At 41.5% G+C, this 19,317-nt stretch overlaps 1 protein-coding gene across 1 annotated transcript in view; it reads right to left on the bottom strand.

Annotated features, from left to right (window-relative positions):
* The window catches only part of GFRA1 (GDNF family receptor alpha 1), a 150,817-nt gene extending 141,746 nt beyond the window's left edge, over positions 1-9,071 (bottom strand). Inside the window, exons 1-4 of the mRNA XM_075504051.1 lie at positions 8,987-9,071; positions 3,861-4,125; positions 2,481-2,783; positions 1,107-1,190 (exon numbers count right to left, since the gene is read on the bottom strand). Of these exons, the coding sequence (XP_075360166.1) occupies positions 1,107-1,190; positions 2,481-2,783; positions 3,861-3,900 (427 nt within the window). The 5' untranslated portion in view covers positions 3,901-4,125; positions 8,987-9,071. The remainder of the gene's footprint in view (positions 1-1,106; positions 1,191-2,480; positions 2,784-3,860; positions 4,126-8,986) is intronic.
* Between the last annotated feature and the right edge of the window lie 10,246 nt (positions 9,072-19,317).

Below are 19,317 nucleotides of genomic sequence, written 5' to 3'. Positions count from 1 at the left end.
CTGCCTGGGCATCTAACACCTATTTAAATCACTTAGTCCTTTCTGAAAATCCCAATGGGCAGTTAGCTACATTTTATGTGTCTATATGCCTTTGAAAATCTGTACCATTAAATACTTAACAACCTAAGTTCCCCTGGCTTTTAATGAGACTTAGGGTCCTAAAAAGTGTAAATTGGTCTGAAAAAAAACTTCTGAAAATTGGTCAAGCCACTGTCTCTGGCCTTTTCTTCTTTCTTTTAAAGAGCCATCTACTAATGCTTATCCATAGCATGTCAATTAACTACAGCTTCAACACTGTCAGACTCACACATTAGACTGTGCACATGCAATTTTTTATGTAACTAAACAAATAAAGGTCCTGAGTACAGACTGCATCCTCATAAGACTTTCTGAAACTCCGAAAAACAAAATCAATTCCAACCTGTAACCCCTGTGAATGCCCCAAAATCATTGTTTCAATAAATATGATCCAAAATGAGTATAATTTAGGCTGATAAAAAACAAACAGCATAGTTTAATTACTGAGCACCATATTCAAATTACTACAAACAAGTTCTGAAAGAGAGCCACACAACGAAAAATGTTCAGAGAAAAACTAGAAAAAGAAGGAAGTTGTGAATAAGTTCTTTAAACAGGCAGCAGTTCCAGAAAAGAAGACAAGCCTTAACTCTGAAATTTCTTTTTTATACAAAAATGTATGAAACTATAAAGCATTCCCTTATGCAAACATTTCAAAGATTTATCTTCTGATCTTCTTTAATGTCAATGGGAGGTAACTTGCACTGACCACATTCCCAAAAAGGAACTGATTTGTAAATTAGGAACGCAGGGAATCAGATTGCCACCTACAGGAAAATTTAGCATTTATTGTCAAGGATGACTCAAAAAGAATACAAATTGCCATCCTGCCAAGCACTCCTTCAGTTTTAGTTATTACTTCAAAACCAATTAGTATTTTCTTTTGTGCAACTATATCATGAACTTCCTAAACCCAGAAAGCCATTAACTTTTTTTATTTAAGAGAGCATTGCTTGAAAGTTCCATAATTCAACTACAAAGCAGCAAATTGCAATCATGTTTCATTAAAGAGTTTTAAGTCTGCTTACCTGATACAATTGGTGCTAGCCTGAATATGTCTGATAGTCTGCTGTTAACTGGCTCATAAGGGGAATCTTCAAGCAAGTCATTTCCTAAAGACAAAAAAATATTCGGATTTTTTTCTTATATGAGAATTCAGGATAAGGTTTTGTTGTTTACTTTTACTCTGAAATGAAGTTACTCTGTAACAGCAAAAGGTACTCCTCTTTAATCTGTTCAGGTGGCTATTTCTCCTCAACCATTATCTATAAAAACACCTGAAAGAAGCTAGTTGTTTGTCCCTGACACTAGTTCTTTTCTCTCCTTCCTCCAAGGATAAGGTCATAATTTGCAGAGACAGCCTGTGACATCATGGGGACTGTCCCATCTCATGCCAGCAGGAGAGAAGCTGTAGCAGGGATGTTCCTCTTCATTCACCCTAACAGCAGAGCTCTTTTTTAGAGGAGCAGCCCAGGTAACAGCCAAAAACTAGCAGGTTTGGAATAAAACACTCCTAACAAGATGCTGGCTTATGATGGAGAAAATGTCCAAGAGTAGGGTAATTTATTATGAAAGTTAGAACAAAAATATGTATTGACTCATTAAAATGTTCCAGTTGATGGCTGGATAAATGAACAGAAAGGGATGACTTCCCTTTTTGCAGAAGCAGCTACAGAAAAGAGTTAAACGGGGACCACACTGAAGTGAAAGATTGCATCTTCAACTTCAGGGCCAGAGCAAAACCCAGCTAAAAATGATGTATCTCATATAAGGACCTGACTGTTCTCAGTAGACTATGGGAAATTTGCCAGTGACATCAAGAACAGAAGTCCCGAGTCAATCACTGTCATATCCCTTCTAACTGGCACTTCTACATGCTCTAGGAAGCACAGACTTCTTTTTTTTCTGCCTCAGCATGCCCAGGGAATATTGCTAGTAAATACAGGAAAGGAAAGAATAAACTTTTCCTTAAAACAATGCTCCTCTTCATATTACATTTAACTTTCAGCAAAGAGCTAGGAAACTAGTTCCAGTGTCCTGTGGTCTTGTTAGGTGAGTCCTAATTAAGGAGTTTAAATGTTATTAGGAAAATGTCTCCAAATGATTGTTTTTGTAGCTTTTGCACTTGCTAGTGCCCTTATCTTTTGACTGGGGTTTAGAAAGGTCAGCTGGGTCCCCTGGAGGAAACCCTCATTGTGGATTTCCCAACAACAGGAGACGGAGCAGCAGCTGTTCTTGCGTCGGATGAAAGGTCCTCAGTTTGCAGCTGAAGAGCACAATGTGAATTATGGGGTCAGACTCTCGGTTTAGCCTCAGTGGCGGTAGCTAGCTGCGGATGTGAGGGGCTGCAAAATCACACACTGTTTTAGGGGAGTGTAACGTTTCTTTGTTTTGCAACGTACCCTGTAAGCTCTGGTACATGCTCCAGTAAATGCGCAGGCAGTTTTTCTCCTTCTTCATGCCCCTCTTACAGCGGCAGTTGTACAGAGATTTCTGCTTGAGAGCTTCCATGGCGCTTTTGCATTCATCCTTTGCCTCCAGGCCTGTCGCCCGGCTGAAGTTGCTCTCTTTGCCGGCTACACACTGCCTCAGTGTCCTGTATTTAGTACTACAGCTCTGCTCCTTGAGACACTGATCGCTGGCTTTCACACAGTCAAGGCGGTCCCCTCCAGGCAGCCCACTCACTTCTGCGGACAAAAGTACATCTAGAGAGAGGAGACACAAACCAACAAACTCTCGTTGAGGGATGAGGCTGATTTAACCAGGGCTCCAAAGCAGGCATCTGGGAAGCACAAGGCACCTCCTCACGCAGCACACGCAGCCAGCCCCACGGGCAGCACCTTGCAAACCTCAGGGCTTCGTGCTACACCTTAGGAAAAAGCACACCGGGTTTTCATGGTCTTGGGTCCACTTTTGTGGGAGTCCAAGGAAACGGTACGTTTTAACCCTGCTGGCTGATTTATGAGAAAACGCAAAACGGAAAGAAAACCCGCAGGGGTTAATGTGCCTGACAAAACAAGCATTCGTTATTCCTTAGATCCACTTTGGTGAAACAAATAACCTTTCCATTCGAGTGTTTAACTGAGGGGTTAAATATTTGGCCTCACTTTCCACAAGAGCTTTGCTGTAATTTCAATTACATCCACGAACCACCCGCTCAGAGAGATAAGTATCCTCACTGATTGATATTAGCTTCTTTTTGCGTCAGTCACTTTTTAAAGGCTGTACACATTTTTGCTTATTCTACATGTCTAAAGGTAGAATTTATGACTCCCCCCTCCATTTCTCTCCACGTATGATGCTTTTGCAGGAGAACAAAGCAAATTACATTAACTCTCTCTTCTCCATCGTGCCCCCTGTCACGCTCCCTCAGACACACGCAGATAGAAACGCAAACATCTCCTGTGGAAAGGAAACCAGTTTGGGCTGCAAACCACTCGCAGTCGGGCAGGCTGCCAGGTTCAGGTGAAGATGTAATCCTTCAGCTGGCTCTTGTCACCCCCCCACCCTCCCCAAGCAGCCTTATTTTATTAAAACGAAAAGTTTCCCTGTAACTTGCGAGAACCCAATTTAACAAGAGGCTACGCAGGCAAGTACCTAAGTCTTTAGCTTTAAATGTAGACTGGGTTAACTGATGTGAGGCAGAGCCGTAAAAACTACTGGAAACTTCACTGTTCTGCCTAAACAATAGACTGACAAGCAGTCAGGCATCCGATCTCATAAACCCTACGCTTTGCTTTATGAAGCGATGTACAGAGAGAAATCAGACACCAGCAACTTACCCACTAAGGGCAAAGCGAAGTACAAGATAGCGAGAAACATCTTGCTGTCTTCGGATGGTTTCCCCAAACGAGCTGATGTGCCACAACAAAGAGGATCAGCATGTAGATATTCCAAAACCGCCGAGGTCCAAAGACTCCAAGTTCAGATCCATTGAATTCAAGGAAAGAAAAAAACCCTCTCTCCTCTTCACCGCTACCACCACCAGCGGCAGGAGCAGCGACGCAAACGCTGAGCTTTTTCCCTTAGATTTCAGGTCTGAGCAACCTGAAAACACAAGCACTGACTTCAGTGAGGGAGCGAGAGAGGCGCACGCATGGGTATATGTGTGTGCGAGTGAGCAAGCGGGAGCGGGGCAGGAGCGCCGGTCGCCTCCTTGGGTGGGCAGCGCCTGTTCCCAGGGAGGGACCGAGAGCACACACGAGGGGGTGGACGCGATCCGCGACACCGCCCGCCCGCCCCCGGCCCCGCAGCCGGGGCGAGCCGCTGACAGCCCCGCAGCCGCTCGCCGCCCCTGGCTGCGGCTCCCCGGGGCTGCCCGAGCCCCCCGGGGGCAACTCGCCTCTTCCACCCCCCAGCCCGCAACTTTATTTATTCGTTTGCGCCGGGGCGGGGAGGCGGTGCGCGGGGGGCCGCGCAGCTTGCGCGCTGCGCTCGCCTCCGCCGCCGGGTCGGGGCGCGGCGGAGGCAGGTGCCGCGCTGCCGGCAGCGGCTGGGAAAGTTTGGCAGGGGAAATTGGGACGGGCGAGAGGCGGGGAGCGCCGGCGGGGGCGGCTGCTCCGGCTCCGGCTCCGGCTCCGCCGAGCAGAGCGGAGCGGCCGCGGCTGCGGGAGCACCCCGGGCACGGCGGGAGCGTTTCCGAGCGGAAGCCGCCGCCAACTGACCGAGCCGCGGGAGAGGCGGCGGGGCGGGTGCCGCTGCCCGCGCCCGGTGGGGCCGGCCCCGCTTCCCGCCCGCCCCCGCCCTCCACGGGGGCTCGGCAGCCACGGCCTCCCCCTGCCGGCCCCGCCGCCGCCGCCGCCCGCGGGGGAAGCCCGGGCCGTCCCGCTGCGGCCCCGAGGGGCGGCGGGGGGGGACCGCCCGTCTTTCCGCCGCAGCCCGCCTTGGGGCAGGCCCCGCGCCTGCGGAGCCGCGCGGAGGAAGCGCCCCCCGGCGCAGGCTGCGCTCCGCCGGCCGGGGCGGCGGGGCCCGCGGGGGCGCATCCCGCGGGGCTCGGCGCGGGGCAGCCCTCGGACGGGGCAGAGCCGAGCGCGTCGGCTTCCACTTGGCTCCTGAATAAACAAAGCGAACATATGTCCCGTATTCGTGACAGATGGTTCAAACAGAGAACTATTTAGTGGTTTTCCCACAGTTGCTACTATGTAGCGCTCCCCCGAAACCCAACAAAATGCAATTAGCCTAAAATAGCGTCAGTTTCCAGATTCCCTTGTTTTCATACACGGAAAATTTGATTCAGGTGCTTTTATGGTTTAGCTGCAACCAAATGTTTTCTTAAAAAAAAAAAAAAAATCAGTGTATACTTTACCTGGTAATTTTGCCAACAAGATATTTGGCACACTTGACTTAAGGAATTTGCTTCTCCTCACGATAAATTTTGCCTAAAGGGGTTTGCCTCACCTCATGAGACAGAAGATGATCAGGCTGGCCACTTTTATAGCGAAAACCGGATGGCACATGGTGCTAAACTGTTGTAAGGTACTTCGGAAACACTTATTTAAAAGCTTAGCCTACGCCAGGATATACAGAGAATATGACATTCACAGAACCTGAGTGGAAGCTGTATGTTTATTTTTGTTTTCCTCTCCTGCCACTTTTTCTTAACAGACAGATTTGTACTTCTACCAAAAACAAACAACAAAAAAAAGCAAAAATGTCCAGAGTCCTGTTTTTCTCTATGAAGCCATAATAGTGATGCCAAGTTGCAACTGATTAAGTCACAACAGTTTGTATTTTGGTCGTTTAATATGAAGGGACATATACTACTATAGGGCCATAAAATCTATTATCTGCTGCATGTATGAGGATATAATGGGAGAAACAAAAACAACGACCAGATTTCTAGAGTATTTCAAGGTAATTAGAAGGTGCTAAGTTGGTGATGGCATTGATGATTCGAGACGGGTTCAGCTTTTGAGGCAGCTGGTATTTAATGTAACAAGTTGGCCTTCCGAACACTTCAATACAAATTGAACTGGGAGATGATTACTTCTTCAATGGTAATTTTGACACCATTATGGCACGTGATAAGCTTTGTATAGAAGTTATCTATATGTCTACTACACAGGTAGCATTATTCTCCCGTTATTTACAAGTCTAAGTCAGGAATAGCTACAACACTCACAGCAGAGCAAGGCAAGTGAAAATAAGACTGAAATCCAGGCCACTATTTACAAAACCATTCATGCATTAATGTCCTGAATACATATGTATACACACACATACATATATACACACGCAGTATTATTTGGCATATAAAAGCAACACATTGCAAATCTCTGCATTAATAGCTACTTTCGCTGTTATAAAACACAGCTTTTGTGGCATGTTTACTATTACAGTGAAACTGCAATCATGTTTTAAGTGTTAAAAATTGAATAAAATGTTACTGACAGTTCAGAAATAGCAAGGCAGCTGGAAAGCATGCATCCACAATTCTGAATATTGCCACTAAACACTCCTCTTGCAAGTATTTTGACTCATCTCTGGAAAACTATCACCCAAAGTGAAGAAAGGTTAAAATATCTTAATCCCAAAAAGCTTTAAAATGCAACCATGTTCTTAAAAAAACAATCCAAGGAGAAAGTCCATGCTAGCTACAGTTGCTCAGAATGTCCAGTCGCTGCACACCCTTTAACAGGACTGTAGGTTTGAGAAAGCTTCTTGCAAATCACAAGGACATTTGTTCCACAGAAGAAATTACCAATTACTTTTTTTCTCTCAGAGCTGGAATTATTTATAAATTTTGTCAACTTATTTCTGGTATTTTTTAATTAATCTCTGGATGCCATCCTTTCCATTTGTTACTAAACTAATTTCTATGTCCCGCTAGCACTGAGACAACAGGAGTACTTTAACTCTCTTCATAGAGGATCGCTGTGGTTTTGGGTAGCTGACATCACTTGCGTGTTGGACTGGTGTCACATTAACGCACAAGGTATGCAGCTTTCCTGAACTGAAGTGCCATGCTGTATTAGTATTGCTTATGTATACTCTGCCGCAAATCACAGCTCCAAATCATTTTCAGTTTTTTTAAGAATTTAAAAAGACCCCAGACAAAAACCCATAAGCCACTCTGTGGCTGGAGTCAAAAATCCTTCTGTTCTTTGCACATTCCTTTTCAATTGCCTTTTACCTCCTCTGGGGTAAAATTAAGTCAATGGATGCTTTGCTGTTGATTTCAGTCAAACCAAGGTCCGCTTTACAATTTGTATCTGACAATCACTCAAACCATAAGGTCAAATGAATAATAAAAAAAATAAACCATACAGAAGTCCTTAATGTGAACATTTTAAAGGCATTAAGGCTGTTTTTCTATTCTGTTGATTGAGTTTTATAAAAAAGTTCCAGAAAAATTAATATAACATATATAAGGTACAGCTGGTAGGGACAAACATTTCATTAGAAGACAGATGACAACATAATCACCACTGAATTATTGCTTAAAGGCCATTACAATATAAATAATGTGGAAGACAGTACTAACTACTTCAAGCTACTTACTGCCAGCAGTAACTGCTAGTACTTCAGTCTTTACATAATTTTAGTTACCCGGTTCTTTCTAGTTACCTACATTAGCTGGTATTCTTTCACTGAAAACTGTTAATAAAGAAAAGACAAAGTAATGAGGATAGAGGGGTTATCTGATACTAAAACTTTTGTAAAAAACAGTGCTTCAAGCACTGCTCTTTCAAAGTAGGTTAAGATAAGTGAACCCCGAACTATGGGCAGTTGTAGGGGCTTCCTGTCACCTTGCAGGCTGAACCCAAATGCTCTGAATACAGCAACAGCATCAAACTGCACCTGTAGTCGGGGCCACATGGCACTTGAGGCCAGCCATACAAGATGTGCCAAGTCAGAATACTATTTTTTCTGCATTCAGTTTTACTGGATTTCCTTCTGCCTCCTCCTTAGCATGTAAATTAATGGTTGACAGCAAACTCTCAGAAGGGTGCCATGTGCAAAAAGAACTGACTCAAATGCAGTTGATGTTGTTTTGCAGCCAGTCCCGCATGCAAAAGCTGCGGTGTGGGAGCACTGCATTATGGCTGGCAGCAGTTCAGATGACAATGTAACTAACAGTAAGCTGACAAGAAGGTTGAATTAATACATTGACTGGGCCACAGTTAGCCTGCAGATTCCCTTTGCCATCTCTGCCAGAGACCTCTTTTTAAAGACTGAACCCTGCAAGAAAATATTGGAGTCACTGAGCCCAGGGAACATTACACAGTATTATCTGCAGGCCTGGTAGATATGTGAAGAGAAAATACGCTGAGAATAAGAACAGTGCCATGAACTTTAAATATAATTCTTTGGGGAATGAATAGGTGAAGCAAAGCTGAAGCTGAACTAATGAGTCAGATATAGCAGGTGGGGAGAGCAAGGAACTGATGGGAAAACCTTTGTGTGCCATGGGAGCACAAAAAGTAGTGTTTACACAGGAGGCTTTGTTCAATAATGAGAAAGGGAGAATAGACAAGTTAGAGAATTACTAGGGACTGGGGGAACAATCTGAACTGCTTTTTTTGTCTTACATCTATCTGCTTACCATGAAGTCAAAGTGCCTAGCGGTGGGAATAAGGCAAGAAGGATTTGCTCAAGGCATTAAAGTTTTGTAAAGGACAGATTAAATAACAGTGCTCCGAAAATCAATTTTGAGGGGCTTATGAAGCCTTGAATGGGCTTTTGCAGCACAAAAGCAAGATTGAGTTTTTACTGAACCTGTCATTTATTTGGGTTTAGAGCTTTCGGTAAGTATCAGGAAAAACATAAAACAAAAGCAAAGTAAGCAATGAGCGTTCACACAGTAATCAAATAAAAAACATGTGGAAGTGCAATCCAAATTACTGAGTGACTTAGTTGATGCAAAAGTATAAGAAAAGAAAGTCCCGTCCCCCCCGCTTAATCAGACCTGGTAGTGAACTCCCACAGCTGTCCTTGGCCAGGAAGTTTTTCCTAAACTCTTGCTTCCCTGTCCTCACCAGAGGTTGTGTTTATGTAGTATCAGACCACCTGGAAGAAAAAAAAAAAAAAAAAGAAAAGAAAAAGAAAGCTGCAAAACTCCTCTGTGAATTCATATCTAATACGTGACCTGCTTATGATTTCAGTAGAATAGATACATAAATACTAAAACAGTACAATGCAATTCAGAGAGCTTGTAGCTAAGAAACACAACCTACTAGTTACCCTTAGAGATCTGAAAATATGGACAAAACTGCAGCCACTTGTGAAGTTCTGTATCTTACACAAATGATTCCGTCAAACTTTAATTACTGTTACGCAGGCATAGACATTGATGTTTGCCCAAACTGGTAAGGCAAAAGTCGTTAAGACAGACCGGTAACGGTTGTATCCCTCGATTTATGCCTTGCTGCTTTAAAAATGGAATCATACAGCCCCCTGCTGTCCGCGGGGCGAGCCAGGCTGGCGCGGGAGGGGCGAGCCCCGCCGCTACGGCAAACCGGCGGGCTGACGCCAGAGCGCAGGAGGATACGGTCAGCAACCAAAGCCGGTGTGACGCAGTTAGGTGCAAGCAGAAAGGATGAAAAAAATATGAAATAGCATACCTTAAGTAGTAGTAATTCACGTGCCTATAAAATCTAGAGCAATGCCATTCAGATGCTAAAACAGCATCATTTGAAACTTCAGTTTCTAAACAGTATGCCAGCAGCATCGACCTTTAGCATCCCGGGGGCGTTAGGGATCCCATGTGATTCAACCAAGGTCACAATTCGGTTTGTTAACTTGAAACCTTCCTTTCGTCTTTTTAAATGTCTGTGATTACCAGCAGCTTGGTCTTGGGGAAACCATGCAATCCTGAACCACAGGAAAGGAAACCCTACCTTATACTATGTAAAATATACTTACATTAGTGAACCTCATAGTCTTTGCAGAAAAACTAAAGCTCTAGAAAATGACTTATCGTAAATAAGTCTATTTCTGTAGGAATATAACGTCTCAGGCAGCATAAAGAACATCACTGTGGAAAGCATTAACGTCTCAGACCATTTAAATCAGATTCTTGAACAGCACCTGAGAAAACCCATGTAAAAATGAGAATGTTGGTATCTTATATTTGCATACTGCTTCACTTACGTGTAGGTTCATTCCCCTTCCATGTTTAATCGAAAGTGATAAAATGTCTATGTATAGGACGGTGTGTAAAAAGCGCTAAGATTTTCTTTTCGAACGTGCACAGCTCTAGCTAGGGATGCGTATTCAGTTTTCACTGTTCGTGCTACAGCGGATACGCACACATTTTCAGAGCAAAGAATATTACATCATAGAGGAACATTTTGCTTTCATTTACTGTACATATCTTATTCTAAACTGCAGGACCAAATCTGCCCTGACTCCTGCCTTGTGTAGGGAAGTCAAAAAAGATGCATGGAGGTTAAAGTCATTTTAGAATTTACTGACCAAAGGCAAAATGATCATCTTGGATTTTCAAAACTGTATTTTCTTTACATTTGCTAGATTAGCCCTGACAAGTAAAATAAATTTTTCTCCTGACGGTGAATATCACCAAAATTGTAATTTTATTGGAAGTTTCTCAAAAGGTTAGCGACTCTGTCAGTGTTAATTTCAACAATCTCTGTTCGATCAGCATTCCTCTGAGGTGAAAAATTTAGAGTACAAAAAGTCTCAAGAGATTTATATTTGAGGTTAGAGGACATCAAGAAAAAAAAAAGGGAGTGGAAGAAACTAGTGTTGTAAAAGCCTTGAGAATTTGTCCTACAGAGAAAGCAAAACTGACTATTCTCAGATATATGCCATTAGCTGCATGTAGCAGCCTCTCTACTAAAGATACAGTGCTATTTGGGTTTCTGTTGTTTGATTTTTTTTTTTTGGGGGGGGGGGTTGTGGGTTGTTGGGGTTTGAGGGATGTTTTTGTGGGTTTTTTTATTTGGTTTGTAGTGTTGGACTTTTTTTTTTTTAATTTGAGGGGGTGGGGTGGTTGTGTTTACACAATTTCCTGAATAGGTGCAAACACTTCAGGAGAAATAAATGCACAGAACACAATTTGAAATTAGATATTTAGTCATAAAAAGAATTCAGTAAATATGGGATGAAAAGACTAAATATTTGAGTCAGCAACAATGGCTCCTTCATTAACACATGCATTTTTATTTTATGGGTTAGGAAGAACCTTATGATAAGATAATTCTCCTGTAATCCAACTGATTATCAGCTGGAAACAGTGTTGAAAATGTTTGTTCTACTAAAATACCAGATAATCCCATTACTTGGCTTCTCTGCTACTACTTCTGTAAAATTCTGATGACATTAGAATACCCACTGGGCACTGTACACACCGAAGAAGTAAACACGACAGGCCACTCTGAAAGGCACGTCTGAAAGCCAGAGTCACAACTGATGTTACTTGCAGTTTCTTCCCTCCACGCTTTTCTGCAAGCGTTCATTACATCAACTACAGCTCTATCTGTTAAAGAAATCTTCCCGGTTTAATCATGTGATGCACAGTTAAATCTACAGCACTTTCTTTAGCTGGATATAGTTACCTGCTGGTAACGCCAGTAAAAAAAGCTTTTACAATGGAATGTCTGCATCTATCCTGCAGCTTTACTAGCAGACATAATTCAGACGAAAACCAACAATGCATACTTTTAAATTATGAAGGTGAACTCTTCAGACTTCCTGGATGCTGTCTAAACTTGACTCTGACTCCAGTCACTTACATGTAACTGCATCTTGAATATTCCTAAATAAACTGTATCCTAACTTGGCAGTAAAAATAACCAGTGGTAAAGGACTCCACACTTTTGTCCATCTCTTCCATCTGTGAGGGATATGAAGGTGGATTTGCCATCTTCTTTAAGCAGACACACCAAAGCCTTCTAATCTCAAAGCCATATTTTATTAGAACACAAAATAATGGATTAGACTGAGCCTTCTTTTTTAGTAGAGAAAACTCATTTTAGCTGGATGGGCCTGACTAAATGCAAGGTTTGAAAACAAATCTTTCCGCCGCTACTGCATGGATGCAATATGACTCTTTTTCTCCAAGTGGTTTCCTGACTTGAACAAAGTTTACTCAGATTCTCCTGGAGTTACTAAAACCTCTTTTTATTCCCATCACCTCCGAGGCTTCCCTTTGGGTCTACTGAGGCACTCAGAGAGAAGAGCCTCAGTGCTTCTTAGAAACTCTCAGCACCCGTCTCTCCAGCCCTCACTGACTTTGTCATGCCTGCCTTGCCATCCACTGCAGAAGCTCCTCCTCCCTCTAGATGACCTAGATGCAGGAGCCAGGCCAAGAAGAACACACAGGCATCTTTTCTGTTGTCCTGGGACACCTTTCTAACACTTGGAATAACATCTGAAACCAGCAATTAGCAGTTTCTTTGAAAAAATGCAGGTTAAATAAGCACCTATTTTAATTTACTCCTTGCTTCAATTTTACTTCGTTTAAATCCCTGTAGCTCAGGTTTTCCTGGACACTGGTGAATAACCATTGGTCCCCTAAAGGGAAGAATGTGCTCCAGACTGTGGAGGTTCATCTGTACTGTGGCTGTAAAGCACTTGAAAGGGCAATGTCCTGACTCTAAAAAAGGTCAAGAGCCAATCCTGTAACATAAACTGGAAGAGCATCCAGCATACAAGGCTGTCCAATGTCTATTTGTTTGCTTCTTACAAACCATACCTGAAAAACATTTCTAAAGGCCATACTTCTGAATGCAGCAATGACTGTAGATATGAGCAACCGAGCCGTATAATTTATTTTATAAATGGCAAAAAGGCTAGGAATCTGCAGCCCCAAGTAAAGAAAAGGAGGAGGTTTCTGATTAACTAATTTTCATAGGACTTTCTGAGTTATTAATTTATGAAAGAAGAAAAAAAAAATATGTTTGCAGACAAAACGCTAAGATAAAATGTAAATACTTTATAGTAAATTTAAAGCTGTAACAAATTACTTACACGCCCACAGTGTGACCCCTCCAAGTTTCTGACTTGGTTAATTATCCAGTAGATCACTATTTATAACAAAATATTGCAAACTTGTTTAAATATGTACAATAATGGCATCTTGCCAGAATGAAATGTAAGCATGATGTTCCCAGAATTCCAGAAATCCAAAGGAATTGTGATTAATATCATGATTTCTGAACCTGATTACATTCTAATCTGTGTGACTGGAGCTAGTCAGAACATCCTGGCAGATGCACAGTCAGGATATTGTGAAACACCAGCACAGCACATCTGAGTTCTTTTTTCCTTTTTTATGCACCAAAAAAAAAAGAAAGAAAGAAAGAAAAAAATAAACAGAGACAAAGGAGTCTCAATTTAGGGGGCAGCACAACTGAACTTTCAGGGATACCTGACTGTGGAGGACCTCCAGGGATGCATGGGACCAAGCTCACAACGACCACACATAACACCCTACTCCTCCAGCTTACTAATAACCACTGCTCCTGTCCGCAAGAAAAGGGGAAGCAGAGCTAACCACATCCCTATAGCTTTGCATATTTGTGGCCTCTGTGATGGAGTGACTATTAATGCACAGAATAATACCTCATATAGTTTCAATTATCATGTAGTAATTCATGCAGGTATTTAGTCTGTCCTGACACCCTCATGAACAGAAACTTGTGCATTTCTCCAGAATATATCCTTGTACCTAGATCTTTGAGATTCAGATTTTGTCTTTGTAAACTGAGTAATCGCCATTGCCTTCCATTTTGGTCTTGACTATATATGTTGTAAATGCTTTGAAGTAGGCACTACTTTGACACTTCAGACAGGTAGAAAGGAGGCCACAGTCTTGGCTAGAACTGTGGGAATTACTAGAGCATTAGAATCAAGCAGTTTTGGCGAAGACATTTTGAGAGAGACACTCTTCATTCTAAATGTCAAACAAAACTGGTAGGTGATGGCACATTAAATTATTTGCTTTTGGAATAGTTAGCTGGGCCACAGTAGTATTTGGAGACCTGGAGAACAGCGGGAAAAGCAGAAAGGAGAAAGCTGTTCATCCCAGGGTATCTATTTCACTGCATCACCACAGTCTTAGTTGAAAATGCATACTTTGCACTTTTTGGTGCAATGTATTAATATATCTATATGTCCGGTCTAATTGGTTAAGTCTTCTAATTCACATTCAGATAGAATACTGTTGTATTTTAATTCTCACATTTGGATGCTTAAACTTCTTCAAATTTTACTTGTTGAAAAAGCTTAGAATCATCCCATTATCACCAAATAGACTCCACAGTTAGATGATCAAAGTCCTAGAGTTGATCATACATTTATATAACATAAGTGAATAAATTTCATCTTCAAGATGCAGACACCTGTGCGATATGAAAACTGAACTTCAACAGAGCTGCCTTTGTCTGCTGGAAAATACAACACTCAAATTCAGCATCTTTTTTTTCTTCTCAAAACACAATTTGGAATTCTTTTGCGCTGCTTTTTATATTAAAAGCTCATGTTATCGACAGCACTGCTTTGCTAATCATTTGCCCACTTAAAATATCTTGAAAATGTGATTTTTTCTTCATTAATGATATGTTTTATAAATTCTTAAAATATTTTCAGTATGAAAAAATTATTTTAGTGTGATTGTGGTCACTATCCACAGGTTATATGTAACCACCAAAACAATGCTATTTCCTATGATATTTTGTATTTACACTTTTTTGCAGAGTTTCAATAAAGATACAGTTAATATTGTAAATATCAAAATTATATTCTTTCTACAATGCAAAGGAATATTGCTCAACACATTTATGTGCTTTGTGACAATTGTCCATACCCACTTTTATTCTACTGTAAACAGACTGAATTAAAGTGATATGCCAAACTTAAAGTACAAATAGCACAAATTTCAAAGTTATTGATTTCTGACAGTGCTTACAGGCATTAAGCAATACTTTTTCAGACGTGTGAAATAGCTCACTTCAGCCCAGAGACGCTGTACTGAAGGCAAGCTGAAAATGTGTTGACTGCCCAGTCAATATTAATTTAAAATTGAGGTTCAGAACTTTTTAAAAAGTGAAAAAAATTAAATTAATTTTTCAATCATCTTTTATCCCATGGAAAAAAAAAAAAGATAAAAATAATCCCTGCAGGAAGATAATGTAATATATTTCCCCCCCCAGAGGAATAACCAAAAGTGTTCTTCCTGCAAGATTTCCACAAATAACCACAAGTGCTCTTTCTGTAAGATTTCCACTTTATGTGGAATGTCCCAGTTGATGAATATTCACTAAAAATCTTTAAAAGAAGTGCCAAGCACACAGAAGTTTCCCTCAGTCTGTTTAACTCCCTTAAAAGTATCACTTAAAGATGTTCAACTAGCAGGAGTCCTGAGTAAATAAACCCTAAACTGAAGGTGGAACAGAATGGCTGAAGGTACCTGTAAAAAGGCTTGGACTTAGTTACAGTTCTGAATCCTGCTAAGATGCTGGTATCTAAAATCTTGTGACATAAAGAGACAGGAAGATGCTTACCAGCACATAAGTACATGACAGGGAGACCTACATACATCCAGCTCTCTACTTCATGGCCAAGCTGACAAGTACTGGTTGGATAGAGAGGGCAAATTTATGCAGGCTCCCTGGCTACCTTCCTGAACATGATTGGTGATGCTAGCCCAGACGTGGCCAGTAAATTTGGAATATACCTGTTCAAGGAGAAGCTGCTGCCCGAGCACTCACCCGCCATTCGGGGAGCGGCACACACACCACCCGAGACTTCAACTGCTCGGACCAGAGTCCCTTCGCAGCGGGCAGCTCCACTCAGCCCATGGGTGCCCCTTTTTGACTCCTCGCTCACATGCACGCTCACTTTTGGGAGCTTTCTCTCCGCTCTGGCTTGACACTAGGTTTCCCAAAGCAGAGTCTCCAGTACGATGTACGCCAGATGCATTTATTGATTGGTACAGCGGTGAAAACAGCTCGAGCTGGGTGCCTCCGGAGAGGGAGCCAGAACAAAGAAATCCCTGGGCAATTATATTCTTACAATTTAAGTTCCCCTCCCCTCACAAGACGGTTCAGACCAATAGTAATATTAGGGTCTGGGGTCTTCCCGTTCTTCATTGGGCCCTTTCACTGTTTCTCGGCAGGCCGTTCCTTCTCTTATCTCTAAGGTTGTACCTTGTGCTGAGATTGTAGCTTCCTTATCTTTCTGGTTTGCACCAGTTTCGGGGGCCTATCCTTCATGTAGCTAAGAAAAAGTTCAGTGTATGGCCAGTGAATCTGGGTGAAAGTTCACAGCTTGCACCCTAAGGCTTCAACAAGCCTTGCTACTAATGCCATGTATTGGATTCCGTTTGGGCTAGAAAGGGACTACTACAACATACCCGAAAGGAAATCTTCCAGTGGTTGGGGGCCAACAAGGTCCTACTTTGAGCTTTGTGATAAAGAACTAATAGACCGGTGTTCATGCTTTGAATAATTATGACTGGACTGTCAAAGCTATCTGCACAAGATTTTTTTAACATTTAAATGGGTTTTTGTTTTGTTTTGGGTTTTTTTTTTAGAAAGGAAAACTTGGAAGACAGCTTACCCTATGAAATAAAACTATTTCTAAAATAAAGCACTTGGTTAATGAATTGAGTTTACTGTACTTTAAAGCCACTCAAGAATGCTTTTATTTCTGTAATGATTAGAAAAAAGTCAGGTTACCTGGTGAAGTCTAAAATTTTAAAGACAAGAAAGAACTAGGTATTATATTGCAAACCACTTTACCAAGGCAGGGTCACCACATTTCTGTGTAAGGGTCACAAGACAAGAGTATCTACGCCTATGCTGTGCAAATGCAACTCTTATGAAATAAATCCAACGTTGGCCTCACCATGCAATGTATTCCTGCACAGAGGCCATTTATTTTAGCTGTCCAGATACCTAGAAGCTTATATGAGGCACTGACAAGACCACCAGATATCTAGAAAACCTGGAGAAATGCCTAATATCCTCAAAATCTGTTTGTCTAGAGTCCAGAGGTTAGTCTAAGAAAATACAGGCATATATAATAGACCTGCGTTTAGGCAAAGCCTACAAGTATTACTAGGGTGAACACATAAGATGGCCACAACATCCGCCTGAGCTACTAAAATACATTTTGGTTTTAATACTGTGATGGGTTGCTCTGCTTTGTTTGAATTGCGCACCCTGATCCTGGATCAAAAGAAAGCCTATAGTTTATCTCAAATGCGCTCTCCCAATTGAAGCCCTATTCCAATACTCCCTTGTTAACACTCATAATCTCAGTGCTTTATAGAAACCACCCTCAAAGATCCTCTCACTTCTCTTCCTTACAAACACTAGCTGTTTCTCTGTACCCATCAGCTGCCAGTGATTCAGAGAAAGCAGCGTACAGCAGTTACTGCTGACTCCTGTTTCAGAGTACCAGATGTATATTTGCCCAAACGGAATCCAGTACTATAAAATAAGATGACAATCAGAACATAGAGCCTCCTTGGGAAAGAAAACCAAAAGATATATTCCTCCCCCAATACAATTGGAATCTGTTAGAAGCCTAGGTTTGTAAATTTCCCTGGAGTTAAGAGTGAGAATTACATTTTATGGAATTAAGGAATATATATTCAGACTAATACTGTTACTAAATCGATATCTAAGGCAAAGAATAAAAATTTATGCCAGATTTTGGAAGATAATCTGATCCACTGAATACTGAATCCATGCTCTTAAATCTCTCCCCAAGATAACCAATTTCTTAAAACCATTTGTCATATGGATAAGGCCCATCTCATTTCAGGTGTGATACTACATAAAAGGCAAGTCTGGTCTGTAATGAACTAAGAACATACTTCAGACTTAATATGTGAAAGTGGAAGAAGTATTCTGAAGACTCTAGATACATTTTGCACAGTTGTCAGATAAAAACAGTCCTGGAAGCACAGTATCATAATCATTAACACCCCATTGCACCACACCTTGCTTGTTGTTGTTCTTACCCCATAACTTGCACAATTTGCTGTTCAATGTCCCCATCTGAAAGAGGTGCCTGGTAATATGCTAGGAAAGTAAGATTTTTAATTCCCTAGTGCTGTGAAAGAACAGAATCAAAACTTTCCTGTCCTGGGCAAATACTCCAGCCTCTACAATATCTCTGCCACAACGTGCTCTGAGAGCTCCTAACAATACAGGCCTTTCAGAGAGATCAGCCTTTCTCCTTTCCCCCGTCCTCAGCCCAAATCACTGTATTCTTACCACATTTCAAGATCTCAATCCAATCCCCTTTTGCAGGGAAACACAATATCTTGGCAATTAAAACGAACACTGAAACGAACACTATTGTGCTGACTCCTCTGCAATTATACATAGTAGAGTTCATTTTCCATCTTGTGGGTGGACTTGTAAATATAAATTACAGGGACCTTGGAAGGAGATGGCTAGACACTTTGCCACTCACACTGGGGCCATCTGGGACACATGTACAGCACACAAGTAAAAGGACAAGAAGGTGACTAACTTTCTGCCAAGAGATATGGGTGTCTATTTACAAGGAGGACTTTTTTTTGATATCAGGAACCTAAAGGTTTCCCAAATCCTGATTTATGTATCAAAGTTTTCCTGTGGCATAAAAGGAAAATTAATGTCTGATAAGAATAATATTGGGGGGGGGCGGTAGGAGAGAAAAGTATTATGCTGTCTAAAATGCTAAAATGAAAGTGTCTGATAATAACTCAGACAACAATAATAATGGAGGAGGGGTGTAAGACAGAAGAGTATTATGCTATCTAAAATGCTAAAATGAAAACAATCTGACAGAATCAGCTTCAAAAATCCTGTATTACTAACCAAAACTTAAAACAAGTAAACTTAAAATGATTCAGCAGAAACTTTTCAACTTAAATTTAATCACACAATTTATTGGGGGGAAAAAAAAAAAGTTTTTTTCAGCTGGATTTATGTACCTAAGATGATAATAAAAAGAGTTAGCTTTATTTTATTGCTGTTCCAGATGGTAGCCAAAAGGGACTGAGAAGCGTGGGAGTAACCTTTCTCCATCTATGAAGGGTTTGGATTTAGAAAGTTACTTATGCCATGCAACTGCCAACTATTTCTTAAATTTCTTGAAAGGTTCCATGGCTTGTAACACTGGACTCCACAGAGACAACAATATGAAGAACAAAGAAAAACTAATTTGATGATTTTGCTGTTTGCATCACTAACAGATAACTAAGCATTTGCTTAATTCAAAGCAAATGCCACATGAGGATTTTGGAGGACTGGCAGGTTTAGAGACATTCATTTT

Source organism: Mycteria americana, chromosome 6 (assembly GCF_035582795.1).
Source record: "Mycteria americana isolate JAX WOST 10 ecotype Jacksonville Zoo and Gardens chromosome 6, USCA_MyAme_1.0, whole genome shotgun sequence".
NCBI lineage: Eukaryota > Metazoa > Chordata > Aves > Ciconiiformes > Ciconiidae > Mycteria > Mycteria americana.
The sequence above is the reverse complement of the archived record's forward strand: the minus strand, read 5'-3'. Positions and strand labels throughout refer to the sequence as shown.